This window comes from Ranitomeya imitator, chromosome 2 (assembly GCF_032444005.1).
Source record: "Ranitomeya imitator isolate aRanImi1 chromosome 2, aRanImi1.pri, whole genome shotgun sequence".
Classification (NCBI taxonomy): Eukaryota; Metazoa; Chordata; class Amphibia; order Anura; family Dendrobatidae; genus Ranitomeya; species Ranitomeya imitator.
The window spans coordinates 319,498,371-319,522,491 of NC_091283.1; the positions used below are offsets into that span (position 1 = coordinate 319,498,371).

The 24,121-nt window shown below is 45.0% G+C and overlaps 1 protein-coding gene across 1 annotated transcript in view; it reads right to left on the minus strand.

The window, feature by feature from the left end:
• Positions 1–23,704, minus strand: part of LOC138663463 (oocyte zinc finger protein XlCOF7.1-like) — a 38,670-nt gene extending 14,966 nt beyond the window's left edge. Inside the window, exons 1-4 of the mRNA XM_069749677.1 lie at positions 23,529–23,704; positions 23,322–23,445; positions 23,141–23,238; positions 22,852–22,942 (exon numbers count right to left, since the gene is read on the minus strand). Of these exons, the coding sequence (XP_069605778.1) occupies positions 22,852–22,942; positions 23,141–23,238; positions 23,322–23,445; positions 23,529–23,552 (337 nt within the window). The 5' untranslated portion in view covers positions 23,553–23,704. The remainder of the gene's footprint in view (positions 1–22,851; positions 22,943–23,140; positions 23,239–23,321; positions 23,446–23,528) is intronic.
• Positions 23,705–24,121: the final 417 nt, after the last annotated feature.

Consider the following 24,121-nt stretch of genomic DNA (forward strand, 5'->3'; position numbering starts at 1 on the left):
ATTGGTTTTTGACAACTATGAGAGACCATTACCTTTCACAACTGGTTCAGGACCCAACAAGAAGGGGGGCACTGCTAGACCTAATATTAACCAACAGGCCAGACCGCATATCAAATATAAGGGTTGGGGGGTCACTTGGGAAATAGTGATCACAAAATAATAAGTTTTCATGTATCCTTTAAAAAGATGTGTAATAGAGGGGTTACAAGGACACTAAACTTCAGGAGGGCAAATTTCCAAAGGATGAGAGAGGATCTTGGTGCAATTAACTAGTACGATATCCTGAGACACAAAAATACACAAAGAAAATGGGAGACTGTTGTGAATTCTGTTGTCGAACTCCCTCCTGTGGTCGTGAATGGTACTTCGACGAGTTCTGTCTATGGGCTTCCTCTGGAGGCTATGAGTGATGCTGCTGCTTCTGAGGTTCCTTACACAGGTGACGTGGTTTATCCTTTGGTTGGCTGTTCCATTTAACTCCTCTCAGATCGTTACTCCATGCCAGCTGTCAATGTTTTTGCATTTGTTCAGTTCGCTCCTGTATCTCTCTGGTGACCTGCCTTCTCCTGCAGAAGCGAAGTTCCTGATAGTCATTATTTGTTCACTGTTTTTCTTGTCCACCTGATTATCATGATTTTGTCTTGCTAGCTGGAAGCTCTGGGATGCAGAGTGGCCCCTCCGCACCGACTCACGGTCTTTTTTTGCACACTCTGCGTGGTCTTTTGTAGGTTTTTGTGCTGATCGCAAAGTTACCTTTCCTATCCTCTGTCTATTTAGTAAGTCTGGCCTCCCTTTGCTGAAACCTGTTTCATTTCTGCGTTTGTGACTTTCATCTTTACTCACAGTCAATATATGTGGGGGGCTTCCTTTACTTTTGGGGAATTTCTCTGAGGCAAGGTAGGCTTTATTTTCCATCTCTAGGGCTAGATAGCTCTTAGGCTGTGACGAGACGCCTAGGTCTGGTCAGGAGCGCTCCACGGCTATTTCTAGTGTGTGTGATAGGATTAAGGCTTGCGGACAGCAGAGTTCCCACATCCCAGAGCTCGTCCTGTATGAGGTTTAACTATTAGGTCATTCCGGGTGCTCCTAACCACCAGGTCATAACAGTACAGCTGGCCCAAAATATTAATGCATCTCAATAGAGGGATAAGAGAACTTCTGAGACCATTTTTTTTCCTTTGCACTGTGTTTTGTCTTTCTTTTCCCCTAGACCTTTGGGTGGTTCAGGACACAGGTGTAGATATAGACATTCAAGGTCTGTCCTCTTGTGTGGATCATCTCACTGCAAGGGTACAAAACATTCAAGATTTTGTGGTTCAGAATTCTATGTTAGAGCCTAGAATTCCTATTCCTGACTTATTTTCTGGGGATAGATCTAGGTTCTTGAATTTCAAAAATAATTGTAAACTGTTTCTAGCTTTGAAACCCCGCTCCTCTGGTGACCCCGCTCAACAAGTAAAAATCATTATTTCTTTGTTGCGTGGTGACCCTCAAGACTGGGCATTTTCCCTTGCGCCAGGAGATCCTGCATTGCGTGATGTTGATGCGTTTTTTCTGGCGCTTGGATTGCTTTATGATGAACCAAATTCAGTGGATCAGGCAGAGAAAATCTTGCTGGCTTTGTGTCAGGGTCAGGATGAAGCGGAGGTGTACTGTCAGAGGTTTAGAAAGTGGTCTGTGCTTACTCAGTGGAATGAATGTGCCCTGGCGGCAATTTTTTAGAAAGGGTCTTTCTGAAGCCCTTAAGGATGTCATGGTGGGATTTCCCACGCCTGCTGGTCTGAATGAGTCTATGTCTTTGGCCATTCAGATCGATCGGCGCATGCGTGAGCGCAAAGCTGTGCACCATCTGGCGGTGTTCTCTGAGCATAGGCCTGAGCCTATGCAGTGTGATAGGACTTTGACCAGAGCTGAACGGCAAGAACACAGACGTCGGAATGGGCTGTGTTTTTACTGTGGTGAATCCACTCATGCTATCTCCGATTGTCCTAAGCGCACTAGGCGGTTCGCTAGGTCTGTCACCATTGGTACGGTACAGTCTAAATTTCTTTTGTCCGTTACTCTGATTTGCTCTCTGTCGTCCTATTCTGCAATGGCATTTGTGGATTCAGGCGCTGCCCTGAATTTGATGGACTTGGAGTTTGCCAGGCGCTGTGGTTTATTCTTGGAGCCCTTGCAGTATCCTATTCCATTGAGAGGAATTGATGCTACGCCTTTGGCCAAGAATAAGCCTCAGTACTGGACTCAATTGACCATGTGCATGGCTCCTGCACATCAGGAGGATATTCGCTTTTTGGTGTTGCATAATCTGCATGATGTGGTCGTTTTGGGGTTGCCATGGCTACAGGTCCATTATCCAGTGATTGGAAATCTATGTCTGTGTCCAGCTGGGGTTGTCAGGGGGTACATGGTGATGTTCCATTGCTGTCAATTTCGCCTTCCACTCCTTCTGAAGTCCCTGAGTTTTTATCAGATTACCGGGATGTATTTGAAGAGCCCAAATCCGGTGCCCTACCTCCTCATAGGGACTGCGACTGTGCTATTAATTTGATTCCTGGTAGTAAGTTTCCTAAGGGCCGTCTGTTTAATTTCTGTACCAGAGCACGCCGCTATGCGGAGTTATATAAAGGAATCCTTGGAGAAGGGTCATATTCGTCCGTCGTCGTCACCATTGGGAGCACGGTTCTTTTTTGTGGCCAAGAAGGATGGTTCTTTGAGACCTTGTATTGATTACCGCCTTCTTAATAAGATCACAGTCAAATTTCAGTATCCTTTGCCGCTGCTGTCTGATTTATTTGCTCGGATTAAGGGGGCTAGTTGGTTCACCAAGATAGATCTGCGTGGTGCGTATAATCTTGTGCGAATTAAACAGGGTGATGAATGGAAAACGGCATTTAATACGCCCGAGGGCCATTTTGAGTACCTGGTTATGCCATTCGGGATTTCTAATGCTCCATCTGTGTTTCAGTCCTTTATGCATGACATCTTCCGAGAGTACCTGGATAGATTCATGATTGTATATTTGGATGACATTTTGGTCTTTTCGGATGATTGGGAGTCTCATGTGAAGCAGGTCAGAATGGTGTTCCAGGTCCTTCGTGCGAATTCCTTGCTTGTGAAGGGGTCAAAGTGTCTCTTTGGAGTTCAGAAGGTTTCATTTTTGGGTTTCATTTTTTCCCCTTCTACTATCGAGATGGACCCTGTTAAAGTTCAGGCCATTTACGATTGGACTCAGCCGACATCTGTGAAGAGCTTGCAGAAGTTCCTGGGCTTTGCTAATTTTTATCGTCGCTTCATCGCTAATTTTTCCAGTATTGCTAAACCGTTGACTGATTTGACCAAGAAAGGTGCTGATGTGGTCAATTGGTCCTCTGCGGCTGTAGAGGCTTTTCAGGAGTTGAAGCGATGTTTTGCTTCTGCCCCTGTGTTGTGCCAGCCAGATGTTTCGCTCCCTTTTCAGGTTGAGGTTGATGCTTCTGAAATTGGAGCAGGGGCTGTTTTGTCGCAAAGAAGTTCTGATGGCTCGGTGATGAAACCCTGTGCCTTCTTTTCTAGAAAATTCTCGCCTGCTGAGCGCAATTATGATGTGGGCAATCGGGAGTTGTTGGCCATGAAGTGGGCATTCGAGGAGTGGCGACATTGGCTTGAAGGAGCTAAACATCGCGTGGTGGTCTTGACGGATCACAAGAATTTAACTTATCTTGAGTCTGCAAAATGGTTGAATCTTAGACAGGCTCGATGGTCGCTCTTTTTCTCCCGTTTTGATTTTGTGGTTTTATACCTTCCGGGATCTAAGAATGTGAAGGCTGACGCCCTGTTAAGGAGTTTTGTGCCTGACTCTCCGGGTGTTCCGGAGCCGGCGGGTATTCTTAAAGAAGGGGTAATTTTGTCTGCCATTTCCCCTGATTTGCGGCGTGTGCTGCAAAAATTTCAGGCTGATAGACCTGACCGTTGCCCAGCGGAGAAACTGTTTGTCCCTGATAGATGGACTAGTAGAGTTATCTCTGAGATTCATTGTTCAGTGTTGGCTGGTCATCCTGGAATCTTTGGTACCAGAGATTTGGTGGCTAGATCCTTTTGGTGGCCTTCTTTGTCACGGGATGTGCGTTCTTTTGTGCAGTCCTGTGGGACATGTGCTCGGGCTAAGCCCTGCTGTTCTCATGCCAGTGGGTTACTTTTGCCCTTGCCGATCCCGAAGAGGCCCTGGACGCATATTTCCATGGATTTTATTTTAGATCTCCCTGTTTCTCAAAGGATGTCGGTCATTTGGGTGGTTTGTGATCGCTTCTCTAAGATGGTCCATTTGGTACCCTTATCTAAATTGCCTTCCTCCTCTGATTTGGTGCCATTGTTTTTCCAGCATGTGGTTCGTTTGCATGGCATTCCAGAGAACATCGTCTCGGACAGAGGTTCCCAGTTTGTTTCGAGGTTTTGGCGGTCCTTTTGCGCTAAGATGGGCATTGATTTGTCTTTTTCTTCGGCTTTCCATCCTCAGACTAATGGCCAAACCGAACCAACTAATCAGACTTTGGAGACATATCTCAGATGCTTTGTTTCTGCTGATCAGGATGATTGGGTTGTCCTTCTTGCCTTTGGCTGAGTTCGCCCTCAATAATCGGGCCAGCTCGGCTACTTTAGTTTCTCCTTTTTTCTGTAATTCTGGTTTCCATCCTCGTTTCTCCTCAGGGCAGGTTGAGCCTTCGGACTGTCCTGGTGTGGATGCGGTAGTGGACAGGTTGCAGCAGATTTGGACTCATGTGGTGGACAATTTGACATTGTCCCAGGAGAAGGCTCAACGTTTCGCTAACCGCCGGCGTTGTGTTGGTCCCCGACTTCATGTTGGGGATTTGGTTTGGTTGTCATCTCGTCACGTTCCTATGAAGGTTTCCTCTCCTAAGTTTAAGCCTCGTTTCATTGGGCCTTATAAGATTTCTGAAGTTCTTAATCCTGTGTCATTTCGTTTGGACCTTCCAGCTTCTTTTGCCATCCATGTGTTCCATAGGTCGTTGTTGCGGAGATATGTGGCGCCTATGGTTCCCTCCGTTGATCCCCCTGCCCCGGTGTTGGTTGAGGGGGAGCTGGAGTATGTGGTGGAGAAGATTTTGGATTCTCGTGTTTCGAGACGGAAAATTCAGTACCTGGTCAAGTGGAAGGGTTATGGTCAGGAAGATAATTCCTGGGTTTTTGCCTCTGATGTTCATGCTGCCGATCTTGTTCGTGCCTTTCATCTGGCTCATCCTGATCGGCCTGGGGGCTCTGGTGAGGGTTCGGTGACCCCTCCTCAAGGGGGGGGTACTGTTGTGAATTCTGTTGTCGAACTCCCTCCTGTGGTCGTGAATGGTACTTCGACGAATTCTGTCTATGGGCTCCCTCTGATGGCTATGAGTGATGCTGCTGCTTCTGAGGTTCCTTACACAGGTGACGTGGTTTATCCTTTGGTTGGCTGTTCTATTTAACTCCTCTTAGATCATTACTCCATGCCAGCTGTCAATGTTTTTGCATTTGTTCAGTTCGCTCCTGGATCTCTCTGGTGACCTGCCTTCTCCTGCCGAAGCTAAGTTCCTGATAGTCATTATTTGTTCACTGTTTTCTTGTCCAGCTGATTATCATGATTTTGTCTTGCTAGCTGGAAGCTCTGGGATGCAGAGTGGCCCCTCCGCACCGTGAGTCGGTGCGGAGGTCTTTTTTTGCACACTCTGCGTGGTCTTTTGTAGGTTTTTGTGCTGATCGCAAAGTTACCTTTCCTATCCTCTGTCTATTTAGTAAGTCTGGCCTCCCTTTGCTGAAACCTGTTTCATTTCTGCGTTTGTGACTTTCATCTTTACTCACAGTCAATATATGTGGGGGGCTTCCTTTACTTTTGGGGAATTTCTCTGAGGCAAGGTAGGCTTTATTTTCCATCTCTAGGGCTAGATAGCTCTTAGGCTGTGACGAGGCGCCTAGGTCTGGTCAGGAGCGCTCCACGGCTATTTCTAGTGTGTGTGATAGGATTAGGGCTTGCGGTCAGCAGAGTTCCCACATCCCAGAGCTCGTCCTGTATGAGGTTTAACTATCAGGTCATTCTGGGTGCTCCTAACCACCAGGTCATAACAGGAGACGTTTATTAGCATCCTGAATAGGACCTGTGCACAGTATATACCGTATGGGAATAAACATACTAGAAATAGGAGGAAACCAATATGGCTAAATAGAGCTGTAAGGGGCGCAATAAGTGACAAAAAGAAAGCATTTAGAGAATTAAAGGAAGTAGGTAGTGAGGAGGCATTAAATAAATACAAAAAATTAAATAAATTCTGTAAAAAGCTAATCAAGGCAGCAAAGATTGAGACAGAGAGACTCATTGCCAGAGAGAGGAAAAATAATCCCAAAATATTATTTAACTACATAAATAGTAAGAAACTAAAAAATTATAGTGTTTACCCCTTAAAAATAGTCTGGGTGAAATGGTGGATGAGGATGAGGAAAAAGCTAATATGCTAAATGACTTTTTTTCATCAGTATTTACAAAAGAAAATCCCATGGCAGACAAAATGACTAGTAATAAAAATTCCCAATTAAATGTCACCTGCTTAACCCAGCAGGAAGTGCGGCGGCGTCTAAAAATCGCTAAAATTGACAAATCTCCGGGCCCGGATGGGATACACCCTCGAGTACTGCAGGAATTAAGTACAGTCATTGATAGACCATTATTTTTAATCTTTAAAGACTCCATAATAACAGGGTCTGTACCACAGGACTGGCGTATAGCAAATGTGGTGCCAATATTCAAAAAGGGGACAAAAACTGAACTCGGAAATTATAGGCCAGTAAGCTTAACCTCTACTGTGGGTAAAATCCTGGAGGGCATTCTAAGGGATGCTATACTGGAGTATCTGAAGAGGAATAACCTCATGACCCAGTATCAGCACGGGTTTACTAGGGACCGTTCATGTCAGACTAATTTGATCAGTTTCTATGAAGAGGTAAGTTCCGGACTGGACCAAGGGAACCCAGTGGATGTAGTGTATATGGACTTTTCAAAAGCTTTTGATACGGTGCCACACAAAAGGTTGATACATAAAATGAGAATAATGGGGATAGGGGAAAATATGTGTAAGTGGGTTGAGAGCTGGCTCAGAGATAGGAAACAAAGGGTGGTTATTAATGGAGCACACTCGGACTGGGTAGCGGTTAGCAGTGGGGTACCACAGGGGTCAGTATTGGGCCCTCTTCTTTTTAACATATTTATTAAAGACCTTGTAGGGGGCATTCAGAGTAGAATTTCAATATTTGCAGATGACACTAAATTCTGCAGGGTAATTAATACAGGGGAGGACAATTTTATATTGCATGATGATTCATGTAAACTAGAAGCTTGGGCTGATAAATGGCAAATGAGCTTTAATGGGGATAAATGTAAGGTCATGCACTTGGGTAGAAGTAATAAGATGTATAATTATGAGCTTAATTCTAAAACTCTGGGCAAAACGGTCAATGAAAAAGACCTGGGTGTATGGGTCGATAACAAACTCATATTTAGTGGCCAGTGTCAGGCAGCTGCTACAAAGACAAATAAATTAATGGGATGCATTAAAAGAGGCATAGATGCTCATGAGGAGAACATAATTTTACCTCTCTACAAGTCACTAGTTCGACCACGCTTAAAATACTGTGCACAGTTCTGGTCTCCGATGTATAAGAAAGACATAGCTGAACTGGAGCGGGTGCAGAGAAGAGCGACCAAGGTTATTAGAGGACTGGGGGGTCTGCAATACCAAGATAGGTTATTACACTTGGGGCTATTTAGTTTGGAAAATCGAAGACTAAGGGGTGATCTTATTTTAATGTATAAATATATGAGGGGACAGTACAAAGACCTTTCTGATGATCTTTTTAATCATAGACCTGAAACAGGGACAAGGGGGCATCCTCTACGTCTGGAGGAAAAAAGGTTTAAGCATAATAACAGACGCGGATTCTTTACTGTAAGAGCAGGGAGACTATGGAACTCTCTGCCGTATGATGTTGTAATGAGTGATTCATTACTTAAATTTAAGAGGGGACTGAATACATTTCTGGAAAAGTATGTTACAGGATATATACACTAGATTCCTTGATAGGGCGTTGATCCAGGGAACTAGTCTGATTTAGGGTTGAGCGAAACGGATCGGACAAATTCAAAAGTTGACGACTTTCGGCAAAGTCGGGTTTCATGAAACCCGACCCTAGTGTGGGATCGGCCATGCGGTCGGCGATCTTGGCGCCAAAGTCGCGTTTCGTATGACGCGTTTAGCGCCAGTTTTTCAGCCAATGAAGGAGCGTGAGCAGAGTGATGATATAGGTCTCAGGGGACGTTGCCTATGGCCATTTTTTCGCTTGTGTGCTGTAGCGATTTGCAATGTGTAAAACCAGCTTTTCTGTGCAGGGACGGACGGAGGGGGGAGAGGGAGAGAGAGAGAGCGAGAGAGAGAGAGAGAGAGAAAAAAAATCCCACTGACTTTGCATTGGGTTTCGTGTTTCGGTCGATCCCCGACTTTTTGCGATAATCGGCCGATTCCACTCCACTCGACTTTTGAGATAGTCGGGTTTCGCGAAACCCGACTCGACCATAAAAAAGTAAAAGTCGCTCAACCCTAGTCTGATTGCCGTATGTGGAGTCGGGAAGGAATTTTTTTCCCCAAGGTGGAACTTACTCTTTGCCACATGGTTTTTTTTTTTGCCTTCCTCTGGATCAACATGTTAGGGCATGTTAGGTTAGGCTATGGGTTGAACTAGATGGACTTATAGTATTCCTTCAACCTTAATAACTATGTATGTAACTATAAAAAGTACTCGGCCAGTACTTCCGCGGTGTGTCTGTTGTTGCCCAAACACTTCATATGTAGCACAGCCTGCTGACACTTACCACTAGCTGTTCGATAATGGGACACCTCGTGTGCAACACTGGCAGCTGCGGATGGAGTGGTCGTGCGACTGCGCTCTGTGGACGAGCTTTCACTTCTGGAGGAGGAGGAGGGGTGGCGAACGCCTACAGCAAACTGTTTCCTAGACCGTGGGCTAGGCAGAACTGTCCCACTATGGCTGTCCCCTGTGGACCCTGCATCCACCACATTAACCCAGTGCGCCGTGATGGACACCCCCCCTGAGGAAGGCCACCCGCCGAAACGCGCGTCGGGGAGGACTGGACTGCTGTGCACATATTTTGTGACTCACCATTTTGGTATGTACTACATATTGGACACTTGTTTAGAGGGTCACATACATTGTGGATAAACGTCTCGGTATTATTGTTGCTACTATAGCATATATGGACTTTCTATGTATATGGTCCATAATAAATATTGTTGCGCTGCAGCCCGGTCCCTTTATGTGAGATGTGTGTGCGGGCTTGTGTAGGGGATTTGTTTGCCTGCCATGCTGTATACCTGTGTGTTTTTATTCAATAAAGCTGTTTTCTATTTTGCATTAACTGGACATGTTTTGACTGCGTTTTTGGTGCTTTGTTTGGTTAGTATATATATATGCAGTTGTCCATTTGAGGTCCTAGGTCTGCGTTGGTTGATATGTCTGGTATAATTAATATATGATTTACATAACCAAGACGGACTATGTATGCTATTGAATTCTGGACACCTAACGTCCCTGGCCATGCCTACTGGTCCATGCATCTGTTGTAAGGTGCACCTTTCTACTGACTGATTGCCTCAGTGCATGGACAATGCGGTCTTTGACATGCTGGTGGAGGGCTGGGATGGCTTTTCTCGCAAAGAAGTGTCGCCTGGGTAGGTCATATCGTAGTACTGCGTAGGCCATCAGGGCTTTGAAAGCTTTGCTTTCAACCAACTGGTAGGGTATCATCTCTAACGAGATTAGTCTAGCAATGTGGGCATTCAAACCCTGTGTACACGGATGACAGGATGAGTACTTTCTTTTCCTAACGAGAGTCTCTTGTAGGGTGAGCTGGACTGGAGAGCTGCATATGGTGGAACTAGCGGGGGTGGTGGTGGACATGGCAGATTGAGAGAGGGTTGGTGATGGTATTCTTGATGTTAGCCTACCTACAGTGTTTCCTACCAACAACCTTGTGATTCCCTAACTGCTTTGGCCTTGCGACGATACCTCCACATTTGCTGCTGGTGGTGTCCTAACCGGTGGGCTTACAGTGAGGGAAGCAATGTAGCGTTGCTGACTACCTTCATTCTGAGCAGGTGCACCAACTGTACGGGTCGTTTGGTAGCTAGTCCAGGCTTGCAAGTGCATGCTGGTTAAATGTCTATGCATGCACGTTGTATTTAAATTTAGGAGATTCTTCCCTCTGCTAAAGGTCTTTGAGCACTTCTTACAGATAACTTTGCACTGATCATTCGGATCTTGGTTAAAAAATTCCCACACTGCACTCTTCCAACTATGGAATTCCTTTTCAGGCATTGCACGCTGTTCTCCTTTCACCGGATGGCCACGCTGTCCTAAAACTGTTTTTGGTTTTGACAAACATTTTTGGCCAGATACGGGCCTGCCAGTTGAAAGCTGTTGCCATGTAGATGGCTGCTGCGGATCATCCTCCTCCGCTTCCGAGCTACTGGCAGCGGCACCCTCTTCTCCCAATGGCTGCCAATCTGGGTCAACAACTGGGTCATCTATCACCTCCTCTTCAATGTCATGTGCACCTTCCTCTGTGTCACCGTGTAAGGTGCTATTGCGTTCATGACGGGGCACCATAGTCTCATCAGGGTCAGATTCTGGCTCAGTACACTGCGAGGGCAATGTGGTGATCTGAGTCAATGGAACAGCATAATAATCTAGCTGTGGCTGTGCACTCCATGTCCGATTCATCTTGTAATGGGCTTTTAACAATTTCCCTCTCTAACCCAGGCACGGTATGTGTAAAGAGCTCCATGGAGTAAACTGTAGTGTCGCCTGCCGCATCCTTCAGTTTTGGTTTGGGTGAAGGAAACAAGGAAGCGACTTGTTCCTGACCGGGAGCATCCACCGACGACTCGCTGCTTTTATATTTCGAACCTTCTGAAGAGGAGGCGAAAGAGCTAGAGGCTGAGTCAGCAAGGAAAGCCAAAACTTTTTCCTGCTGCTCCGGCTTTAAAAGCGGTTTCCCTACTCCCAGATAAGGGAGCCTTCGAGGCCTTGTGTAGCCAGACGATGACGCTGGCTCAACACCTCGAGCCTTTGGTGCTATTTTGCTTTTCCGACTACCACTAGATGCTCCACCACCACCACCACCACCACAATCATCAGTACCAGCTGGCAACGACCGCCCATGGCCTCCTCCACCAGACTTCCTCATTTTTGGAAAAATCTAACCAAAATAACAACCGTTATATGGTACTGTAAAACAAGGTAGAAGGTGTATATACTGTAAACTTGTTGAGAATTTAAATGTCCCATTTTTTTTTGGGGGGGGGGGGAGAGACTGCAACAAAACTCAGGCCCAGTGTATTACACTACACAATGTAAGTGGCAGAATGTGGCTGGAAGATATACAACAAACTAACAGAACTAACGTAGATCCACTTAGTGCCAATTTAAATCTCCCTTTTTGGGGGGGAAGACTGCACCAAAACTCAGGCCCAGTGTATTACACTACACAATGTAAGTGGCAGAACGTGGCTGGAAGATATACCGTATATACTCGAGTATAAGCCGAGATTTTCAGCCCAAAATTTTGGGCTGAAAGTGCCCCTCTCGGCTTATACTCGAGTCACGGTAGCGGTGGGGTTGGCGGGTGAGGGGGAGAGAGCGCTGAGGCATACTCACCTAGTCCCGGCGGTCCTGAGGCTCCCTCTGCCCGTCCCACGGTCTTCGGTGCTGCAGCTCTTCCCCTGTTCAGCGGTCACGTGGGACCGCTCATTAGAGAAATGAATACGCGGCTCCACCTCCCATAGGGGTGGAGCCACATATTCATTTCTCTAATCAGCGGTGCCGGTGACCGCTGATAGAGGAAGAGGCTGCGGCACCGAAGACCGTGTGACAGGCAGAGGGTGCCGGACGCCGGGACCAGGTAAGTATTTTATATTCACCTGTCCCCGTTCCAGCCGCCGGGCGCCGCTCCATCTTCCCGGCGTCGCTCCACTCTGACTGTTCAGGTCAGAGGGCGCGATGACGCATATAGTGTGCGCGGCGCCCTCTGCCTGATCAGTCAGTGCGGAGAGACGCCGGGAGCTGCAAGCAAGAGAGGTGAGTATGGCTTTTTTTTTTTTAATTGCAGCAGCAGCAGCAGCAATGGCACAGCTTTCTATGGCACAGCTATGGGGCAATACTGAACGGCGCAGAGCACTGTATGGCACAGCTATGGGGCAATAATGAACGGTGCAGAGCACTATATGGCAGTTATGGGGCAATAATGAACGGCGCAGAGCACTATATGGCAGCTATGGGGCAATACTGAACGGCGCAGAGCACTGTATGGCACAGCTATGGGGCAAAACTGAACAGCGCAGAGCACTATATGGCAGCTATGGGGCAATACTGAACGGCGCAGAGCACTATATGGCAGCTATGGGGCAATACTGAACGGCGCAGAGCACTATATGGCACAGCTATGGGGCAATACTGAACGGTGCAGAGCACTATATGGTAGCTATGGGGCAATACTGAATGGCGCAGAGCACTATATGGCAGCTATGGGGCAATACTGAATGGTGCAGAGCACTATATGGCACAGCTATGGGGCAATACTGAACGGCGCAGAGCACTATATGGCACAGCTATGGGGCAATACTGAACGGCGCAGAGCACTATATGGCACAGCTATGGGGCAATAATGAACGGTGCAGGGCACTATATGGCACAGCTATGGGGCAATAATGAACGGCGCAGAGCACTATATGGCACAGCTATGGGGCAATAATGAACGGTGCAGAGCACTATATGGCACATCTATGGGGCAATAATGAACGGCGCAGAGCACTATATGGCACAGCTATAGGGCAGTAATGAACGGTGCAGAACACTATATGGCACATCTATGGGGCAATAATGAATGGTGCAGAGCACTATATGGCACAGCTTTATATGGAGCATATATGGGGCAATAATGAACGGTGCAGAGCACTATATGGCAAAGCTTTATATGGCACATCTATGGGGCAATGATGAACGGTGCAGAGCACTATATGGCACAGCTTTATATGGCACATCTATGGGGCAATAATGAACGGTGCAGAGCACTATATGGCACAGCTTTATATGGAGCATCTATGGGGCAATAATGAACGGTGCAGAGCACTATATGGCACAGCTTTATATGGCACATCTATGGGGCAATGATGAACGGTGCAGAGCACTATATGGCACAGCTTTATATGGCACATCTATGGGGCAATAATGAACAGTATGGAGCATTATATATGGCACAGCTTTATATGGAGCATCTTATGGGGCAATAATGAACGGTATGGAGCATCAATTTTTATTTTTGAAATTCACCGGTAGCTGCTGCATTTCCTACCCTAGGCTTATACTCGAGCCAATAAGTTTTCCCAGTTTTTTTTGGCAAAATTAGGGGGGTCGGCTTATACTCGAGTATATACGGTATATAAAAAATACAAGGGCTGTAGTACAATTTCAATCTCCCTACAATGATCTCAGGACAAGTATGGCAGCAATAAAAAGGACTGCTACACACAAAAGTGTGGACAAATAAACAAGATAAGTGTGCAGAAAGGAGCAACAGGATTTTTGCTTAATGACCTGGCCGTTTTTTGCAATTCTGACCAGTGTCCCTTTATGAGGTAATAACTCAGGAACGCTTCAACGAATCCTAGCGGTTCTGAGACTGTTTTTTGTGACATATTGGGCTTCATGTTAGTGGTAAATTTAGGTCGATAATTTTTGCGTTTATTTGTGAAAAAAATGGAAATTTGGCTAAAATTTTGAAAATATCGCAATTTTCAAATTTTGAATTTTTATTCTGTTAAACGAGAGAGTTATGTGACACAAATAGTTAACAAATAACATTACCCACATGTCTACTTTACATCTGCACAATTTTGGAAACACAATTTTTTTTTTGCTAGGAAGTTATTAGGGTTAAAATTTGACCAGCGATTTCTCATTTTTATAACGAAATTAACAAAACCATTTTTTTTAGGGACCACCTCACATTTGAAGTCAGTTTGAGGGGTCTATATGGGTGAAAATACCCAAAAGTAACACCATTCTAAAAATTGCACCCCTCAAGGTACTCAAAACCACATTCAAGAAGTTTATTAACCCTTCAGGTGCTTCACAGCAGCAGAAGCAACATGGAAGAAAAAATGAACATTTAACTTTTTAGTCACAAAAATGATGTTTTAGCAACAATTTTTTTATTTTCCCAAAGGTAAAAAGGGAAACTGGACCCCAAAAGTTATTGTACAATTTGTCCTGAGTACGCAGATACCCCATATGTGGGGGGGAACCACTGTTTGGGCATACTGCAAGGCTCGGAAGGGAAAGAGCGCCATTTGACTTTTGAATGAAAAATTAGCTCCAATCGTTAGCGGACACCATGTCGCGTTTGGAGAGCCCCTGTGTGCCTAAACATTGGAGCTCCCCCACATGTGACCCCATTTTGGAAACTAGACACTCCAAGGAACTTATCTAGATGCATAGTGAGCACTTTGAACCCCCAGGTGCTTCACAAATTGATCCGTAAAAATGAAAAAGTACTTTTTTTTTTCACAAAAAAATTCTTTTAGCCTCAATTTGTTCATTTCCACATGGGCAACAGGATAAAATGGATCCTAAAATTTATTGGGCAATTTCTCCTGAGTACACTGATACCTCACATGTGGGGGTAAACCACTGTTTGGGCACACGGCAGGGCTCGGAAGGGAAGGAGCGCCATTTGACTTTTTGAATGAAAAATTTGCTCCAATCGTTAGCGACACCATGTCGCGTTTGGAGAGCCCCTGTGTGGCTAAAAATTGGAGCTCCCACACAAGTGACCCCATTTTGTAAACTAGACCTCCCATGGAACAAATCTAGATGTGCGGTGACCTCTTTAAACCCTCAAGTGCTTCATAGAAGTTTATAACGCAGAGCCGTGAAAATAAAAAATCATTTTTCTTACCTCAAAAATTATTTTTTAGCCCACAATTTTTTATTTTCACAAGAGTAACAGGAGAAATTGGATCCCAAAAGTTGTTGGCCAGTTGGTCCTGAGTACGCCGATACCCCATATGTGGGGGAGAACCACTGTTTGGGCACACGTCAGGGTTTGGAAGGGAAGTAGTGACTTTTGAAATGCAGACTTTGATGGAATGGTCTGCGGGCGTCACGTTGCGTTTGCAGAGCCCCTGATGTGCCTAAATAGTAGAAACTCCCACAAGTGACCCAATTTTGGAAACTAGACCCCCCAGGGAACTTATCTAGATATGTGGTGAACACTTTGAACCCCCAAGTGCTTCACAGAAGTTTACAACGCAGAGCCGTGAAAATAAAAAATCCTTTTTCTTTCCTCAAAAATGATGTTTTAGCAAGCAATTTTTTATTTTCACAAGCGTAACAGAAGAAATTGGACCCCAATAATTGTTGCCCAGTTTGTCCTGAGTATGCTGGTACCCCATATGTGGGGGTAAACCACTGTTTGGGCACACGTCAGGGATCGGAAGGGAGGGAGCACCATTTGACTTTTTGAATGCAAAATTGGCTGGAATCAATGGTGGAGCCATGTTGTGTTTGGAGACCCCTGATGTGCCTAAACAGTGGAAACCCCACAACACGAACCCCAACACACCCCTAACCCTAATCACAACCCTAACCCCAACACACCCCTAACCCTAATCCCAAAACTAATCGTAACCCTAATCCCAACCCTAACCACAACCCTAACCCCAACACACCCCTAATCATAACCCTAACCACAGTCTAATCTTAACCCTATTTCCAACCCTAGCCCTAATTCCAACCCTAAGGCTTTGTGCACACGTTCAGGAATTCATGCAGAAAATTCCTGTGAAAAACCAGACATTTCTGGCAGATTTCCGCATGCGTTTTTTTGCGCGGTTTTGACGCGTTTTTTGCGCGTTTTTTTCCGGACATTTCCCAATGCATTAGACAGTGGGAAAACCGCAAAAAAAACGCAAAATTAATGAGCAGGTTCATTATTTTTCCGCAATGCGTTTTTCATGCGGAAAAACGCACATTATGTGCACAGAATTTGCGGATTTCATTAAAAATGATAGGATGCTTAATGTATGCAGATTATTTGCGGTTTTATAGCGCAAAAACGCTAAAAAACCGCAAATAATCTGCAACGTGTGCACATAGCCTAACTCTAATTCCAACCCTAACCCTCAGGGCTGTGGAGTCGGTAAGCCACAGTTGCGAGTCTGCGACTCCGACTCCTGGATTTTATCAGGTTCCGACTCCGACTCCGAATTCCTTCATAAATGGCCAATTCGTAACAATAAATTTACTGTTGTCAAATATTAACATCATGCTTATTCAGTTTCTCACCATCATATAAGTAATCAGACCACTTAGAGCAAAAACTATATTTATTAGAATACAATTGGAATATAGCAAATAACTTTTATAAACTCTTGTAAATAAATATGCAATAAACACTGTTATGCAGTTAATAAGAAGAAATCTATAAATTTGTCCTCAGAAAAAGTATTGCCTCTGTCAGATCCTCCTTCATGGATGCCCTCAAATCTGATCTAATTATTTTGAGAGCAGAGAACAACCTCTCTACACTAACTTGGGTTGGTGGCAAAGCAGGATCCACTCGGGCAACATCTCTGACAATGTCAGGATACAGAGGAATCGCTTCTTGCACTGTTATTTTTGATGAACGGTCAAATTTCTCAATTTCTTTTAGTGCACATGAAAAATTCTGCAGAAATGTACTGGCTGCGTTCTTTGATTTTCATTTTCACTTTCAGTTTCATACATTGTAAGGAGGGGGATTGGGGCAGCATGAGGTTAACCAAGTATAAGATTAGATAAGGGCAGTGTAGAACAGTTACACACAAGAAGTAAGAAACGTCTCTATCTCCAGCAGAACTGCTTATCACTGTTGTTCATAATTTGATAGAACATATATTTTTGAGTAACATTTATAAAATTCATATGAAAGTTCAATTATGAATTATAAATACATTTTTTTTAAAGCTGGAGTCGGCGTCGGTACATTTCTACCGACTCCGACCAAAACTAATTCCGACTCCACAGCCCTGCTAACCCTAAGGCTATGTGCCCACATTGCGGATTCGTGTGAGATTTTTCCGCACCATTTTTGAAAAATCCGCAGGTAAAAGGCACTGCGTTTTACCTGAGGATTTATCGCGGATTTCCAGTGATTTTTGTGCGGATTTCACTTGCGGATTCCTATTGAGGAACAGGTGTAAAACGCTGCGGAATCCGCACAAAGAATTGACATGCTGCAGAAAATACAACACAGTGTTTCCGCGCGGTATTTTCCGCACCATGGGCACAGCGGATTTGGTTTTCCATAGGTTTACGTGGTACTATAAACCTGATGGAAAACTGCTACGAATCCTCTGCGGATCCGCAGCCAAATCCGCACCATGTGCACATAGCCTAATTCTAACCCTAACCCTAGTTCTAACCCTAATTTTAGCCCTAACCCTAGCCCTAGTGGGGAAAAAAATATATATATTTTCTTTATTTCATTTTTGTCCCTACCTATGGGGGTGATAAAGGGGGGGGGTTATTTATTATTTTTTTATTTTGATCGCTGTGATAGAACCTATCACAGCGATCAAAATGTACTTGTAACGAATCTGCCGGCCGGACACCGGGAGGGACACGGGAGGTCGGTAAGTATGATGGGGGGGAGATCGGACAGATGGGGGGGGAGATCGGACTGCAGGGGGAGCGGACAGGAGGACGGAGGGGAGCAGAGGACAGCTAATGACTGGGCGGAGGGGAAGAGATCGTTGGCGGGGGGGAAGGTTGATGGGCAGATCGCGATCTCCAGCCATGGCTGATGCTATTGCAGCATCGGCCATGGCTGGATTGTAATATTTCACCAATTTTCATTGGTGAAATATTACTATCGCTCTGATTGAAAGTGAAACGTCCCTTTCAACTGCCAATCAGAGCGATCGTAGCCAAGTACAAGTCCCCCTGTCCCTGCAGGTCGGGTGAAATTACAGTTAACCCTTTCACCTGGCCTGCAGGGGCGCGATCCGACCATGACACATAAGTTGCGTCACAGGTCGGATTGGCACAGGTTTTCATGACGCATATGCTGCGTCAAAGGTCGGGAAGGGGTTAAGGCAGCCTAATAAGCTACAGAGCTGATGCACGAAAATATAGCCTCCACTGTCCCTGCAAAGAAAAGGTGGTGTTGGATAGTGGAAATTGCTACAGCACAAGCAGTTTCGGGGCTTAATCTTCCCTCCCTAACTATATCCCTTCTTCTGATGAAGCTGCAGCAACCTCTCCCTATGCTAAGATCGGCAGAAGTAAGATGGAGGTCGGCGTGCATGCCCATTTATAGCCCCTGTGACGCCGCAGAAAGCAAGCCAATCACTGTCATGCCCTTCTCTAAGATGGTGGGGACCGAGACCTATGTCATCACGCTGCCCACACTCTGCGTCCTCCTTCATTGGATGAAAAATGGCGCTGAAAACGTCATACGAAACGTGACTTTGGCGCGCTGATCGACGACCTCATGGCCGATCCCACACTAGGATCGGGTCGGGTTTCACGAAACCCAACTTTGCTGAAAGTCGGCAATTTTTCAATTTGTCCGATCCATTTCGCTCAACCCTACTTCTGAGCCCTGCCATGCGCACACACAGTGATTTTCATCCACATATGGGGTATCTGTGTACTCAGGAGAAATTGCTCAACAAATTTTATGGAGCAATTTCACCTTTTACCCTTATGAAAATGCAAAATATGGAGCTAAAATAGATTTATTTGGGAAAAATTTGATTTTTTTTATTTCCACGGCTCTACAATATAAACTTCTGTGAAGTACCTGTGGGTTCAAGGTGCTCAATACACTCTAGATAAGTTCCAAAATGGTGTCACTTGTTGGGGGTTTCCACTGTTTAGGCACATCAGGGGCTCTCCAAGCACGTCATGGCAACCGCTAATTATTCCAGTATATATTACATTCAAAAAAATCAAATGGCGCTCCTTCCATTCCGAGCCCTGCCATGTGCCTAAACAGTAGTATTGCCCCACATATGGGGTATCAGAATGCTCAGGAGTAATTGCAAAACAAAATGTATGGTCCATTTTCTCCTGTTACCCTTGCAAAAGTAAAAAAAAATTAGGTATAAAGGAAAACTTGTGAAAGAAAAGTAAATGTTTATTTTTTCCTTCCACATTCCATTCATTAAAGTGAAGCACCTTAAAGGTACCGTCACACTAGACGATATCGCTAGCGATCCGTGACGTTGCAGCGTCCTCGCTAGCGATATCGTCCAGTGTGACAGGCAGCAGCGATCAGGCCCCTGCTGTGCTGTCGCTGGTCGGGGAAGAAAGTCCAGAACTTTATTTGGTCGCTGGACTCCCCGCAGACATCGCTGAATCGGCGTGTGTGACACCGATTCAGCGATGTCTTCACTGGTAACCAGGGTAAACATCGGGTAACTAAGCGCAGGGCCGCGCTTAGTAACCCGATGTTTACCCTGGTTACCATCCTAAAAGTAAAAAAAAAACAAACACTACATACTTACATTCCGCTGTCTGTCCTCCAGCGCTGTGCTCTGCACTCCTCCTGTACTGGCTATGAGCGTCGGTCAGCCGGAAAGCAGAGCGGTGACGTCACCGCTCTGCTTTCCGGCCGCTATGCTCACAGCCAGTACAGGAGGAGAGCAGAGCACAGCGCTGGAGGACAGACGGCTGTAGGTAAGTATGTAGTGTTTGTTTTTTTTTTACTTTTAGGATGGTAACCAGGGTAAACATTGGGTTACTAAGCGCGGCCCTGCGCTTAGTTACCCGATGTTTACCCTGGTTACCAGCATCGTTGGTCGCTGGAGAGCTGTCTGTGTGACAGCTCTCCAGCGACCAAACAGCGACGCTGCAGCGATCCGGATCGTTGTCGGTATCGCTGCAGCGTCGCTAAGTGTGACGGTACCTTAAGGGTTAAATGTCTTGAATGTGGTTTTGAGCACCTTGAGGGGTGCAGTTTTTACAATTGTGTCACTTTTGGGTATTTTTTTCATATAGACCCCTCAAAATGACTTCAAATGTGAGGTGGTCCCTAAAAAAAATGGTTTTGTAAAATTTGTTGAAAAAATGAAAAATCACTGGTCAACTTTTAACCCTTATAACGTCCTAACAAAAAAAAAAGTTTGGTTCCAAAATTGTGCTGATGTAAAGTTGGAAATGTTATTTATTAACTATTTTGTGCGATATAAATCTCTGATTTAAGGGCATAAAAATTAAAAGTTTGAAAATTTTGAAATTTTCAAAAGTTTTGCCAAATTTCCTTTTTTTCACAAATAAACAAGTCATATCAAAGACATTTTACCACTAACATGAAGTGCAATATGTCCCAAGAAAACATTGTCAGAATCACCAGGATCCGTTTCCGACTTATAACCTCAAAAAGTGACAGTAGTCAGCATTGTAAAAATTGGCTAGGACACGAAGGCAAAAACAGGCCAGAGCACGAAAGGGTTAACTGAAAACTACAAATAAAGATTAAACAACAACAACCACAAGACGGATTTCATCACCAGGTATCAATGTAAGGCCGGGATCACACATGCGAGAAACACGTCCGTGTCTCGCATGTGAAATCCAAGCTCTGGTGCCGGCACTCCAGAGCGAGCGTGCGGCTCCATGTGTTGCTATGCGGCCGCACGCTCTGCTCTGGAGTGCCGGCGCCAGAGCTTGGATTTCACATGCGAGACACGGACGTGTTTCTCGCATGTGTGATCCCGGCCTAATCAGTAGAACGGCGCTGACCTGACACTGTGTAGTTACTGAGCACAATCCTGCTGACAGGTTCACTTTAAAATTGAGATCTTCGGCATTTGGAAGAGGTGATGGAGAGCTTTTTAAGACTGTCAGTTACACACTCACATAAGGGAGACAGGCCACCACAATCAAACCATCATACAGAATGAACAGGTAAAAAAAAGGCATAGAATAAAAAAGCTACATCCCCAAAAACAACGTATCTACGAGGGGAGAATTCCAACACTAAATGTGCACACGTTCAGGTTTTTTTTGCTAAAAAAAACACTCATGTTAAGCATCCTATTTTTAGAATACATTCCGCATTTTTTGTGCACATGTTGTATTTTATTCTGCAGCGGAATCGCATTCTGGAAAAAAACGCAGCATGTTCATTCTTTGTGGGGAATCGCGGGGATTCCGCACACATAGGAATGCTTTGATCCGCTTACTCTCCGCATGGGGCTATGCCCACCATGTGGGAAGTAAGCAGATCATGTGCTGTTGGTACCCAGGGTGGAGGAGAGGAGACTCTCCTCCAGGCCCTGGGAACCATATAATTGTAAAAAAAAAAAAAATTAAAATAAAAAATCATGATATTCTCACCTTCCGGCATCCCCGGCAGCCTTCCTGCTCCTCGCGATGCTCCCGTTCCCAATAATGCCTTGCGGCAATGACCTGTGATGACGTAATGGTCTTGCCAGTCTGCTACGTCATCTGGGGTCATTGCCGCGAGGCATTATTGGGTACGGAAGCATCGCGAGGAGCGGGAAGACTGCCGGGGAGGCCGGAAGGTGAGAATATCATGATTTTTTATTTTTTTTAACAGTCTATCTTACTATTGACGACGCATAGGCAGCATCAATAGTAAAAAGTTGGTCACACTTGTCAAACACTATGTTTGACAAGTGTGACCAACCTATCAATCAGTTTTCCAAGCGATGCTACAGATCGCTTGGAAAACGCTAGGATTCTGCAAGCTAGTGTTTAGCGGGAATACGCATCCAAATTCCGCATGCAATATACCCGTGGCAGGAGTTGCAGAATTTCAGCTGCAATTCTTCAACGTGTGCACTAAGCCTAAACCAGAGTTGCACTCATTTATGATGGACCATTGGAGCCACTATGAGTTCTGACCAAAAGATTAGAGAAACTATTAGTGCTCCTCATTTCAGGAGAGATTGTGCAGTAATCTGAATTCCTTATGATTGAAAATATAATGGAATTCATGACATGGAGTGAATCCATGAAACCAGGGCTCGAGCCAACACATCTTCTGCAGGCGTGAATAAATGCATATTACAGCCATCAGCCACACACAGCATAGAGATGTATCATGGCACAGGTGTATTGGTTTGTATGTAGATTATCACAATCCTTCTTGAAATTAGTTAGTTTTAATACAAATTGAAAAGTCAGGATAAAGGGAAACTCTGTTATTGTACAGAAATTCACACTTGGCCTCACTGCACATTTAATGTTGTTGATCAAAAAAGTGAAGTTTGGCCAGAAAGACTGGACCTGGTCTTGTAGGGACCATATGAGCACATTCAGCAGCACAGAAGGAAGAGAGGGGAGATTCATCCGATAAGATCTCAGGGTTCTAGGAAGCCAACAGCATCATTACCCTCTGCTTTCTCTTACCGGCCAATCATAATACTTTTCAAGTGATTTTCTAACTTGTCAGCACATTGTACGTACACTGTCATTTGGCTTTGTAGTTTACAGATCTGGGCAGGTAACGGTCAGCGTCTTCTAATCCCAGGGGGTAGGTGGATCCTCCTGGTTGTAAGATCTATAAGAAAGGGCTTTCAATGCCCAAAGTCATTTGAACAGTTTTGGGTGGAGGAGAACGTTGTGGTCTAGAGGCAAAATGGTGATCACACGATTGTGATACGGCCGCACTACACCATTGATAAAGCAGCCACAGCTGGTGACTGAGAAGAATCTGTGACTTCTCTGCATTTAGTGGTCACTACTCACCTGGGTAGTCATATGTAGGAATCTCCTCTTTACACCACTCATCACCCCTCACATATGTCTCTGTAGTATTAATATGGGTCAGATCTTCATCCTGAAACAAATATTGTAAAAGTCACAGACAGATTGAGAAGTCACATCTATGATCAGCTCTAATCCTGCCATCTCCACCGTTCTCATTACACAAGTATAAAACATATAATACTGGTGGATAAAACAAGACTGAGCACAAGACCTTCACCGCCATCTACACATCACAAGGGAGATCTCATGACACCTTCTCTCCATCTACCTGATGATACTGAGGAACATTAGGATCTTCTTGTTTACAGTCCTGTGGAAGAAGAGGACGTGGACATCTCTCTGGTGTTGTCCTCTTACTGGATAGATCTGGAGGAAACACATACAGGGACTGAATTCATTCTTTACATACAGATCATTATTTTCCGTGTATATTTAGTCCTGTCTATTACCTGGTGATGTGAGGGGCTGGGGAACCTCCATCATGACGTCATTGTACAGATCTTTGTGTCCTTCTAAATACTCCCACTCCTCTATGGAGAAATAGACGGAGACATCCTGACACCTTATAGGAACCTGACACATACAATGATACTGTCATCCCTCCGATCCCTTCATAGTGTTACTGTATAATGTCCCAGCATTCCCAGCAGTGTCACCTCTCCAGTCAGCAGCTCAATCATCTTGTAGGCGAGTTCTAGGATCTTCTGGTCATTGATGTCCTCATGGATCAGGAGGTGAGGTGGAGGTCCCGTGATTGGGCTCAGGGGTCTTCCCCGTCCCTCAGACACAGGGTCCTGACAGCGCTCACTAGAGGTCTTCTTCACTACTGTGTAATCCTGGTTATGGAGAGACACATTAATAAATCTCACTACAGACATTTCCAGAGTCCTCACCTCTCCAGTTCTGTTCATCTTTTATTCCCATAGATAAGAATGATGTAATGTGACGTCATCAGAATCTCTCACCTCTCCAGTAAGCCGGAAGAGGATCTCTAGGGTGAGGTGTAATATCCTCTCCGCCATCTTGTCTCTGGCCATATCCATCTTTGATGGGTAAATCAGGAAAATTCTCTTACATATAAGATCTTCACTGAGAGGATCCGATATTGTAGAGACCTGAATGAGAAGATGATCCTATGTAACATCATAAAATCCTGTGTAATAATACAATTACTGGAGATAATAAGGGAAATATATGAGGAGATTTATTATTTTACATTATTTAGTTTTTCCTGACATCTACTAATAAA